The sequence below is a fragment of the Trichoplusia ni genome, chromosome 17 (genome assembly GCF_003590095.1).
Source record: "Trichoplusia ni isolate ovarian cell line Hi5 chromosome 17, tn1, whole genome shotgun sequence".
Taxonomy (NCBI): domain Eukaryota; kingdom Metazoa; phylum Arthropoda; class Insecta; order Lepidoptera; family Noctuidae; genus Trichoplusia; species Trichoplusia ni.
The window spans coordinates 4332541-4346083 of record NC_039494.1 but is presented as its reverse complement, the minus strand read 5'-3'; the positions used below and the strand labels follow the sequence as shown (position 1 = coordinate 4346083).

General features: G+C 33.4%; 1 protein-coding gene across 1 annotated transcript in view; it reads right to left on the bottom strand.

The window, feature by feature from the left end:
• Positions 1–13543, bottom strand: part of LOC113502422 (putative uncharacterized protein DDB_G0277255) — a 183257-nt gene that overhangs the window by 32229 nt on the left and 137485 nt on the right. Inside the window, exons 4-5 of the mRNA XM_026883987.1 lie at positions 8683–8780; positions 2529–2689 (exon numbers count right to left, since the gene is read on the bottom strand). Coding sequence (XP_026739788.1) covers positions 2529–2689; positions 8683–8780 — 259 coding nt within the window. The remainder of the gene's footprint in view (positions 1–2528; positions 2690–8682; positions 8781–13543) is intronic.

Below are 13543 nucleotides of genomic sequence, written 5' to 3'. Positions count from 1 at the left end.
CAGGTGCGATTCAGAATTTGATGGACTTTTAAGGTCATGATAATTGATTATATTTTGATTAGTTTGACAAAAAAACGTATTTTTATATAAAACCTTAATGAAGAAACTCATTATAAGGTATACGGATGTCTATCTAATATTACGCCATGGGACTCAATGTCATTGTTTTTTGTTATCATTAAATCATCATGGTGTTTTACTTCATCGACTTGACGGGTAAGGTAACACCTTGCGGTGATGTCAATGTGATTCTGTGGTTTATTCCATTATTAGTGATGTCATCTTCGCTATGGTCAGTCAGATTGATAGATTTGATTTTTATTAGGGAAATACTGCGGATAAACCAAGAGCCATCTTGTATACGGTAAACAGTTTACGTTATTGAAATCCAAGTTTAAATGCAGTACCTGTTAAGTTATATGTATTTACAACACAACAGTAAATAGGTCATTTTATTCATAACATAACATGAAAAAGTAATGATACATTTTACATTAACACATTATTTTATAAATATGTAAATATACAAAAGATGTAAATGACCAAATACGACTAATGAAAAACTAGATCATTGCATAATTTAAATGCTACGCTATCAAATAAGTTTAAATTAAAGACGACAGATGTGTAGGAACACACGAATCTAGGCAGTGTAAAACCCATCTGACAGTATTTTACCGTATAGTTATAATTTCTATTCAGAGACCAACTCGACACCTAGATTCCAAGAATTTGTAGTTGTAACAAGATTGACGAGTTGAGTCAACTGATAAATATTACGCCATTACTGGCCAATCCTTTTAGTTTTTTGCACAATAGGTTCTAAGATAATCCGAACCAGTCGATGTGGAAATAACAGGTTAAGAGTAATGTTCTATTAAATAGCTGTTAAGTATACACAGTTTTATTGTAGGACCTGTCGTAGATTTTAAGGGGAATGCAGCTGTTTAGAATCAATAAAATGATTATGATACTACTTAGATTGTGGTATACGGTGAGGTAGCAGTAATGTTAAATGGTCGGGTTAAAAAGCACCGACATACAGCTGTATTAATAACTTCATTAACTACACCTCAATTCATAACGAATACAATTATAAATCATCTTAAAAAAACTTCTGACTAAAGCTCTTGAAAGACCATTAACAAATCCAAATTCAGTAAGCAATAATTTAGCCATTAGCAATATTGCAAATGTGCAATCATGCACTGGCCTTGAGTGGGTCTAAAAAACTAAGAAATTTAAAGACAAAAAGTCTGTCAGTACTGGTAATGAGAGGATCGCAAAGGTATTACGGATCACCTTCATAATATAATTAAGTATCGACCTCACACATTATGAAACGACACCTACGGTGCGGTCTTAATAAGCGAATGGAAGAATTATTGCTTTTTGTGGCAATGGAAGGACAAATATACGTAATGATGTCAGGTCAAGTGTACTTGCAAATACGCCTACAATTAAAGTATTTAAGACATTCGAAATAAATTAAACTTTTGCACGAGAATACGATAAAAATAAACACGAAAAACATGCAAATATTTGTCGTGTCATATTTGATTCAATAAGCTCATATCTTATGATTCAAGTGTTTAAACATAACGGGTATAAGAATGACTTTAAAAATATACTTTATGCGGAATAAAGGCAGAGCAAAATTATTGGCTATGCCGAATGAATACGACATATAATAGTCCATTTTACTTCTTCAAAAACCAATAAATCGGTCTAAAACAAAATAAAGCACACCGATTACAAAACGCTTTGGATTCACCCGAATGCATTTCAGATAAGTCGTGGATTAGTCACATATTATTCAGCTCCTAAATCGACCTGAGAACCGCCATTTTGAATTCACAGTGTCAAGTTGGCGCTAAAATTGGTACTCTGAACGCAGGGCGCGTTCAATTTAGTACAACATGACCGCTTGGGATCACTGACGTACAAAAATAGCGATGTGACTCATGTTGTTTGAGTTTTAATAAATATTAAGCTCGCGTTCTGCTCTCTTTTGGGCTTAGATTACGTTTTGCTGAATATAGAGCTTGTGATTGACGTCACTTTTTAATTTGTATTCATAACAGGTGACGGATTAAATAACGAGAAGCCATCGGTGACCTGTTGTTTTGAAATTCGTGATCATTTGTATGCAATTCAACGTAAGATTGAAATTGTTGATACACTTCAAGAAATTCATCTCAAACTAAGCTGTCTCTTTTTGTAACAATCTGTTCGGTTCATGATTGAATTCCCCATTACCAATCAATTTAATCCGTGATAGATTTTTTCAATCAATCTTTTTGTTATGATCGATCATATTTTCAGTTGTCAAGATAGTACCGTTATTGTTACCTGACTTTGGCAATAAATTTGTGGGTTTCATGTTCATAATATTGTTAGCTTCGAGCGAATCGATTGTTGACAAAAGGAATGAGATTTGGATTCAAAAGTTTTGCAGTAAATTTCGTTTCTGTTGCAACTTTGAGTGCAATCGGATCGGTTATAAATTCAGGGTAATAAAAACTTACTCTGGCGTGACTATGAAGAAGCCCCTTGATGTTTGGTAGATCTTCCTTTCCTGCATGAGTTGTGCGAGCGTGTCGTACACAACCTCCTGTGATGGCGTCTGCATGGATGGGAACTTCGCCGACAACGACGTTCTTATACTTTCCAATGTTGCTGATTGCCCCTGTAAAAAGTAAATCGGTTTAATAAGGTTATCCGCTTTTTGTTACACTACTTATAATACATAGGATGTTTCACGTACAAATAACTTTCTTAAAATATGACAGAATACTAGTTGCTATGGCATCTAGCATACTCAAGAGAAATGCAAGAAATAAATTTAGTGTAGAGTATGAGTTTAAGCTTTGGATTCCGAGAGGTATTTACAATAGGTGTATTTATATTCTAACAGGATAAGACTGTATAAGGTTAACACTTTAACGACCCCTTTATATCTCATTCATGTCTTTACATAATTCGGTATACCTTAACCACAGATTTATCTTACCTCAAAATTCCAAGTCGTGACCATCAAGAATCATAAATGCATGCATGTTAACGATATGTGCTACATGGTCGATTACACAATGTTCAGGCAAAATAACTTTGCAATACCTTAATGAATCAGATGTTTAATCAAGACTATTGCATCCAGGAGACGTTAAATGATCGATCAATCTAAACAATGATTACTCAAGCGTAAACTCGCCAAACTTCGGCTATCAATCAATTACAATCTAGATCTGCTTGAATAAACAGGATGTCTTCATCTATTCCGACCTTCAGTGTTTGGACATTTGGCATTGAATCATATTTGGTCGAGATAAAAATCGTAACAATACAACTTACTTATATAGAAGTGTAATGTCAATGCTCTTGTCGGTAACTGAATCTTATTGTGCATCTGACATGGACTTGACCTGTATTTTTGAAATGGAATCTTGTTTTCTATTCATCTTACATTCGCACAATCATACATTAAGAAACTGTTTTGGTCTAATGTTAATCTCATTAACTTTGTCTTCTATTTCTTGGTGTTCACTATATCTATTATTTTCCTCGAATTCCGATATCGTATATTGTTTCATGTTACCTGGTTCACTGCTTTAAAGTAACATAATAATTTGTCTCCAGTAATTTCCAATGACATCATACAAATTTTGGAATCGGCAAGGTAGCCGTATTAATGGCGCACGTAAGCGATAAGCCTCCAACTTGTCGCTACTACTGCATTATTGCGGTCTTTGAACCCACTGTAATTTATTGCCATACCTGTCTAAAGCCACACTACTATATATCTGTCGTGTAGTGAAATACCTTGATATATTACTGAATAAATTAGGGATTAATTTCAAGCAAACGTCTCTTCAACTAAACTTCTATCTCAATTCAAATTTACATTCAGTTGTTATTAGTTGTTGTCAACACTTTGCTGTCATTTATTTTATTCTCATCTTTAAGATCTTCATGCTCTTTATCTTCAGATAATAACCTCAAGAATCCACCTGTATCAAAGCCTTCATTCCTCTAACGAATGGCAAACAATAAATCAATTCAGTCAAACAAAATTTGATCTCGTTCAATTATATCAGCGGCAATCGAATCATTGTTAGGTAACCAGCCTTCGAGACTAGGAATGTGGCAGATATTAATGTGTGTCTATTGAGAAATGTGCGTAAATCTATACCTAGCATGTTTTCAGATATATTATGATCGAGTGTACTCTGATTTAAATAATCGTCTATTTGTTTTATTGATTGAGATTAATGTTTGCAATTCGCTAATGCTATTTATAATGCGTTTCGTTCTACACGACTTTCTTGATTGGAATTGTCCACGAATGTTTCTATAAGTGTCGTGATATAACTTTTATTAGAGACACCTCTCTGACATTACTTTGAATGAATTAAAATTCTCACGACATGGTCTTCATGCCTAGAGCCAGTAATTTAAGTTCCTCTCATATAACGCAGTTGCTAAGTTAATTACTAAGAGACATTTTAAAAATGAATTCTGAGTTTTCAATTAAGACATTTGCCTTACCCTGTAACATTTCTCCGTACGATGCCAAGACAATAATTAAGGCAGTTGACACATTTATGTTTAACGAGTCTGTTAGTCGAACGCTGAATAATTTCGGTTGGAGTCGGACAAGTTGTGATATATTCGAACCTGTTTGAGCTATTAATGCAAGTTACGATATCCAAGACCTTTATATTATGCGATTTGGCACGGGCGTGGTTCAAAGAATGCTTTGTATGACACAATTGTGGCATGTCTGTTCTAGCTTTAGTGATGTTGCAATGTCTCGTATAAACTGGAGTAAGATGAATGAATTATATATTTAGTTCATTCATCGAGAGGTCATTTGTTACATGGTCTTTAGTTCCTTTTGTTTTGCGATTATTTTTTCAATAGTTTTAAAGGATAAAAGATAGCAATCGTTTCATAATTGGGTCTAGTCTTTTATGTAGATGTTATTTCAGGACTTTAAAGCTTAGTGTTAACGTTGCCAAGAATATATTCATGAATGGTTTCTATTGATGAAATTGGTCTAGACTAATTACTTTAATCGACCTTAAGGTACAAAAAGGAAAGTTAATAAAAACAGGGTAATAAAAGCTCCAACTGTGTTTATTGCAACATCTTTGGTCCTAAAGCTATAAAGCTCAGATTTAATATGAAATGAGGTTTTACACCAAATCATAGATATTAGTTACAAATACAAGTCAATCATAATCGTGAAAGAGAGACACCTCTACTAAAGTAAGGTATGCTGTCTCACTTCAATTAAATCAACAGCTCTTAGAATTCATAGGACAAGTAAAACTAGCTTCAAGGTCCAAAATACTTAGATGCAATCAACGTTGTAACTTAAACAAGAGCTTATGCTAAACATTATGTTATATTCAATGCAATTCCAATTGAAATTCTTAGTGGCATTGTCTAAAACGAGTCTAGAGCGACGGCGCGACATTCCATGTTCAATAAGTTTAGGAATTGGGGCATAAAGTTGTGTAATTTGACAAATTAATTGAGCTGAATATACTTTGCTTGTAGTTTATGTTTTAGTTCAGCCATAATTAATGAATGTAGCTATAAATCTATTGCTTTATCTGATATTGCGTGATTAGCAATGATAAGTAGTGATAAGCAGGTTTACTTTGAATTCCTTGTGTTGCTTTAGGTTTGAATAGCTTTTGTTTGTTTTAAGACAAGGTATTTTAAATTATGTGTTTTAATAAGCAGGTTTTTGCTGTCACTGACAAGACTATGGATTTTGGTTTGTGCACGTTTTATGAGCAGAGCTTGAGGAGTAGTTAACTGACTTTTAAAAAGTTTTAATTAATTTTCAAAGGACAGAATGGTAGGTGATTTTCGCACTAAAATTAACAATGGCGAACATAAAACCAAATTGCAATTGCAAATTTCTGACACTTGCCATTTAATTGCGACACCACCAATTAAAGTCACATAATACAATTTTATCTTCATTTAACTCTTCAAATAATTGGATAATTAATACGAAAACGTAAACGACGGTGATTTAATATGGCGATTATGCCGCAATGAGCTCATGGCACAGATATTTTTAGGAGTGTGTCGGCAAAAAGAGCAGCTTGGCAGAAATTCTTCGCAGCCTCGGATGACGGAGCGGGCTCTGGTGCAAGAAGTAGACGATTGCGAGTTTTATGGTAAATAACTTAACCTTTGGATGTGGGCTTTAGCGATCGATTTTGGATCGAGATTGAGATTCTGGTCTTTTATGTTCATAAAGCTATGATATAGTTACTTTTGCAATAGTTTGTCTTCAAGCCGAATTTCCGTTCCACTTAAGATCCGAGTGAGGACTTGACTTTTGGAAATGTCATTTCATTGAAAAGATTTGCAAAAGGCTTGCTAAGATGCCACTTGTTTAAGGTAGGATAGGATGGTCTTTACCTTAAACTGAAATCCAATGAATTTTTCGTTCCTAATTTTCCTTACATCTTTTCATAGTATCTTATCGTTCACATAGGCCATTTCATACAAAATCTTTTCCTAATTTAATCCTAAAACGGTGACTTACGCCACACACAAACACAAACAAGCCGAAACAGGTTTATATTCCTAAACCAGTAATGTTTTAACATTAGCATCTTTCACGGTCAAGTGCCAATATCCATTCGAACGGATATCGCATGTAAATTAATTACCTAACGAAATTTGAATATTAGTTTATATTCTAACTGTTGTATAATTGTGTTATGTTGTTAATTTAAATCGTTTTCACGGTTTAACATTGACTTGGTTTATAGACAGATGAAGCCGTCCTTCAAATTTTGCGTTATTTGCATATTCCATTTAAAACGTCCCACTTGTCATATAAACGTTATTTTATTCGTTAGTTTGTGTGTATGGATGTTTGTTCCTCTTTCACGCAAAAAAAACACTGAAGTGTTCAGTGTTTTAACAGCACAGATAGTTTATAACCATGATCAACGCATAGGATCGTTTTTACCCCGACCTTTTTTTTAATTTCTTGCACACTAATGAATTTAAATGTTTGCGTTGCGGGGGGTCTAGGCACGTTGATTAAAGCACTATAATAGTACATGCTCTCTTCATCTTCTCTCTCTCATTCTGGACAGACTAGTACAGTGATTCAGTTGTTATCATGGAGCAAAGAAAAACTTTACTAATGACAACAGTTCACTTTCTTAACGTCTGTTTTTTATCGTAACTACTTTTATATTTATCTTATCCAGCAATCGAACCTGCGCCATACGGGCTGTCAAATAAAAACTCGTACAAATGGTGACTATCAGACGTCCAATTAGAACCGAATACGACTGTTACTTTAAACGTCGAAGTCTTATATGGAATTGATATAGATAACTGGATTTTAATGCAAATGAAGGTACTTACGGTCAGTAACAAAAGTCGATGGACAAATCCAGATTTACGAAACGACAAAAAAAAATACTGAAGTTTTTTATTATTATTTTTACCAAATTCACTTATTACTTTACGCAAATTATTTCTGTAGGATATTGGTGCCAGAATTTGGACCTAGGACCTTCGACTTGGCGGTCCAATGATCATGAGACCAGGGCCCCAATTCCGATATTTACCAATGCCGAAGAGTGAATAGAGACAGGATTAAATGACACTATTCGCATTTTCATTAGCATTTTCCCAACACAATAATTGGCCCAGGCTAGCACTGGCAGCATAGAGCCTAAAAATCTATTTTGATACTTGTACGTTGGAGGTATTCCACCCACAACAGTCCCACAAAAACAAAGAGCAATAACAAGAAATTATTGTGAGTTTGCTCCACAAAATATATATACAGTGAAAGTAGTGAGAATTTTACAGTAATCAAAGTTATTTCGTATCAATTGTGTTCCGATTCGCATGCCCCATTGTTTCAGATTGTTCTTTAATTTAATACAAATATTTGACTATCACGGCCAGCAAACCATTGTGATATGTAGAGCGGTAATTATGACAGTCATCATAGTAGGGTTACCATCCTTTGTTTAAGAAACAGGTGCGAGAATTAAAATTTTGAACACTAAAATAAGTTTTTGTTTTGCCTGAGATTGGCCACATAAAGGCTACACCAATTAAAAAAGTTATTTAGGATATCTGATAGGAAGTAAACAGTTATTTGCTAGATCGGTGTATGTCTAGGAAATTACTGTTTAAATATTTCTGAAATTATAATTATATTTGTGTTGTTTGAATTATGAGGATAAAAAAATTACTGTATTTTATACTCTTATTAAAATTAAAGGTAAAATTAACCATACTATATTCATTGGTGACAACCCTAGAAAATTAAATAGTAATTCACTAACTATATTTGGAAAGAATTTGCTCAGCGAAAATTTATATCGATTGTAATCGATGAACAGAATATCGATTTCTTTAAATTAATTAGATAGAATCAAGATAAGTTCATGCAACTTTCTTCTTCGGCCCTTTTTCTAGTATTTGCAAAATAGCCTTTGTGCATATAATTATTTTGTTTTTCTGTAATCACTGTTCATCTGATCCTCAAAGTAACGTTAAGTTTTAAAACGTTACACCGTACCATGCCATTCCTGTAAAATGTAGGTATGTATCCAGTTATGTTCTTGGATTTTCTTCTTCTTTAAACTAGTGCTATAATCTAAAGCTAGTACATACCTGTGACGTCAAGTCCATGATGCAGTCGCACAAGGCTTCCGGAAGCGGTGTGAACTGGCCTTGGTACGCCGGCGTCACTATGCAGTCCTCGATGTCACCTGGTAACAAACAAATGAATAATTAACCATTGTTTACATAAGAATAGAGTCTATTTATATCAGGTACATGAAAAAAATATACGTGTATGTATATTATGTGTTTTCATTGCTCGGAAAATGTTTGTCGGTTTTTAATTTTTGTGGTCTTTTTACGTGAGATTTCAAATTTAATATTGTTTATGATTGCAAAGGTTTATAAAAAAAATTCAAAGCCGAAACGAAGCTTTTCGAACTTCGATGCTATAGATTTTTTTGTTATGTTAGTTTGTTGCTTTATTGATATAAAACCGATTTTCAGAAAGCTTGGTAATCTTTATAGTTCAGTGAAACAGATAAAGTTCAGATCTCATACACAATCAGAGCAGCCAACCTTGCAAATTCTGCACACCATACTTTACCATAGGAAACAACAACATTCATAAAAATCGAAACACATTCCACTAATTAGCGAAAGTACAAACGAAGCTTTTTGAGGTTTAGAAAAAGTCTTTTAAAAATGTACTTTTATTTAAAATACAATTATTTACCAACAGTGACCACAGAATACAATTAAAGCTGATGTAAGCGGTGGTCGGTGCTATAAATCTCGTTTCAGTCTCCACACAGCGCGGTTATCCCGCGGGAGAGATCCTGGACCACCGCCAAACACATCCATACGAGAGCTGAGATAATGCCATGGTAATTGTGTTTGGTAAGCTAGTTCCTTTCTTTATATCTTCCTGATTTTGTATATCGTAAAAATGTTATTTGAACATTCTTTGTTAAGGTATTAATATTTTATGGGTTCTAAATTATTTGATCATTCGTGAAACGAAAGTTTATATTTATATTTATCATTCGTGAATAAATAAATATATGTGTATGATTCAATCAATTTATTTTGCTATTTAACTGTTGTATATCGTGTGTTGAAACAGTAGATAGGTAACAGTGTCTAGTTGATTTGTAAGTTAGAGGATCGAATGAATCGTTTTTTTTTAGTATGCTGAATATAGCATGAATAGGGACTGTCAAAGTAAGTAGGTATATAAGGTGGTTTTAAACAATTCAAAATTACCATCGAAAATAATTTGGTCCAAATTCATAAGTTTTAAATTACAACTAAAAGCAAATCAATAATCATCATCATATAAAAGCCTGGAAACCTTTATATCCGAATACTGAAAGTTAAAACAAGTACTAAAAATGCATGTCGTATGCTCAAAATATGCGGCAAACAGATGCTAAAATGTCCGCAATACGCAACTCTGTGCACGATATTTATAATTCACATTTGATTAAACCTATAACACAAACCATGCGATGACACTCTTGAGGCAAAATATCATGAAGCAAGAGAATAATTGGATGAAATTGTTCAATTTTGTATGCGAATATGTAGCTAGCTATTTCAGGTGTGTTTATGTAATATTTCAGAATAATGGAATACAAATTATATCTCTTCGTTGAGATATTAAATGACAATGAAAGCCGTCATCATGAATATGTCGAGAAAAAGTGCAAATATATAAGTGAAAGCAGTTAAAAAGTGTATTTTTAATAAAAGAGCCTACAAAAACGTATTTTAGGAAACAAGACCTAATTCCAAAAATCGCATGAACATAAATTAACCTATATTCAGCTTAAAATATTTGTCAACGTCTCTCAACCCGTTAAAATAACGGCTATAAAATAAACTGCATTTAAACATGATTTCACGGTGCTGTAAATTCATGAAACCTTCAGTGAGTGTCCAGCTTATCTGACGGCGCAGAACTGTGAAACAATAGTGACGGGTACCAGGATAGCATATTGTTCAGGAGTGAGTTTGGACTTTAAATTAAATGCTTTGAAATTATCGCTACTGTCATTGTACTTGGATGGAATTGTTTTTACTAAATAAATGTGTAAAAGTGTTTGTAGATGAATATATTTTTTTTCTTAATTGTGCAAGACTGAGGAGGTTTTACCTGTGTTAAAGTTTCTTTACCTAAGGATTTAACGCTGTGAAATGCAATATAGTATTTCTGTGGTTTTTGTTTCTTGATAATATGGAAGTCTTTTTCAGACATATTAACTTTTGGAATGCCGAAATCTATATACCTATAGGTAAAAGAGCAATGTATCCAAAACAAAAAGTAATTTCAAATATTATGATTTTTTTATTACTTTGATTCGCAGAAAGCTCTGCATATCGGATAATATCTGAAGTAAAATGTCAATGTTTTACACAAATTCAAATTCTTGGTCAGTGATCTCAGTAGCTTAGTTCGTGAAGCTTTAGGTCGTATAGTGAGTAGTAGGAAGTTCAAGTCCCTTTAGTGATTTGTTTTTTTTCATTATTTTATTTGCATTTCATTCCAAATTCGATTGTTATTGTAGTCTATTTCAATTATTTACAACAGTTATTAAGCAATTTAGGATTAATCTGAACATAAAAACTATCAGAAAATACAGTTAAGTTTGAACCAGCCAGTATACATACAATTACATATCTCATTAATCTTCCTGATTGTTTATATTGGTGTACACAAAGTGGAATGTTAATGGATTGTTTTACAAACACAGGTGCCTAGGAAGCGGATGTTACGGCTAATGTTCCGTACAAACATACACACATACAAACATACACACATACAAACATACATTATGTAATATTACGTTAAAGTAATGTCTGTGTTATAGTCAGATGTCTTGCGGTAATCGAGCAAAAAGTTAGCGAAAGCTTCTTGATTTGATTACTACTGATAGTACTAAACTGTTTAGAAATTTTGCATTAGGTTTCTATTTACTTCCTTTTTGGTTTTTAGTCTAATCATGAATTGTAGGGAGGTGCCAGCTGAACGGACGTGATGTATAAAAGAAAGAGTAAAAATTACATGACATATAAATTGGAAAATTAATCGAAAACTAAGTTTCAAATAATATATTTTTTGTGTCCCGCTGCTGGGCAAAAATAGCCAATAAATATTTGACTCCATTCTTCTCTCCTCGATTTATGACACATTTAAAAGGTATGCCTTAAAAACAACAACCAAAATCTCCTTTACTATTTAATTTTTAACTGCCTTTAAACAAAATACTTTTAGCAGACAATTTGACACGGTTAAAAATAAACCACCACAGCGCCAACACGCACGGAAAATAGGTGGCCTATTCTCAAAGACCACACACCGCGTTTTCTTTAGAATTTCCCCCCGTCGTTATTCTGCATGTGGCCGGTTACGCTGTTAGTGCATAACACGAAAAACAAAAGCCGCGAGAGCACTACTGTAACCTAAATCCAAGTGTTACGAGGACACGAGATTTATGTCAAGTCTGGAGTATTGCGTAATGGGTTGTTTTGTTTTTATTTGTTTAGGGGATAGGACTGAACTGATATCTTTAGGTGACTATCTGCTAGAAAGCAGTTTGGTCATGGTTTGGGTTGAATTGTGGCTAGAGAAAACAAAGGAAGGCAATAAAGATGAGTATTAAATAAAAAGTGCGAATAAACTAAATGTATTACTAGTTTCCGTCTAATTTGTAATGAGTTTGCTATTCGAAAATACCTGTACTTAGAACAAGTTTAAATAAGGCTATATCGTGGTTCTGTCTATTTTATGAAGGTATCCACAAAAGTCTAAAATATGTTGTTTACTTCAATCGTGGGAGAACCAAGCCCAGCAAATTAATTCCAAAGAGTTTTCATGTCATTGACAACCTCCTTTAACACAACACTTAAAATTTGGTCTACAAGCTATAAAGTACACTACAGACCAATAAACAGTCAACAAGTAAACAAAAACGATTTGTTTACGTTTTAAAACCCACCAACGAATTCCCGTGTACACTTGCGATCAAATTAATAGTCTGTAATTTGCGAATGCATTGATAATGGCCGGTAGGTGTTGTGTCGAATACCATTAGTTACATGCTGAACGTGGGCACGGGCCAAGGTTTCAAGCAGTAAAACAATATTGACACATTTAATTTTATTGTTCTGTACTTCTTTAGGGTTATAAGGTCCTGGTAATTTAGTCATGAAATCTTTTCTTCAAAGATTGTATTTTAGACTCCTGTAACTGACTAGTTTAACCGGAACGGTTAGCGTGTGCGTCGGTCTTAAACTTACAGAAATAAATCATGTGAAAAGTTTTAACTGTCTAGCTTTTACGGTTTATGTGATACTGCTTGGCAACAAATGAATGGACAGACGAATAGGCAGTGGTGCTTCGGTAATAAGATTTCGTTTTTATTCTTTTGGGTATGGATATTTCAAAAGCTAGCTAGTCTTTTCGAATTTAAGCGCGTATTACAGAATATCACAAAACCTGAGAGTTTTTCAAATCTCGTCAAGAGTCTCCAGGCGGTTTTAAACTCGGTTATCAGATTATACATCAACCATAAGAAAAGAAGAAGAATACTGTTTTTAACTTATAAGACCCAAGTATCTTTCAACGTAATTACAGATTTTTATCGTAGATTCCATTCCAGCATAATTAATTATTAAGGGTACGCATATTAACCTTATATGTCGCCATGCATACAAAATGGCGTCATTAAGGAGGCTTTTACCAAAAGCGGTTTACTTAATAACATAAATTTTATAAGCTGTTTACTACATTCGCTAATTCATTTTTTATTTTTTCATTATTAACTCGTATTTCTTATAAATACGATTTAACATACGATTTTTAATGTTTCTTAATTTAAATAAGTAAAACGTATTTGGTACTTAAATTGTGCCTATAAAGGATGTCAGAACATCATTCCCTTTCTATGTTTTTAAAAAACGACTCCCT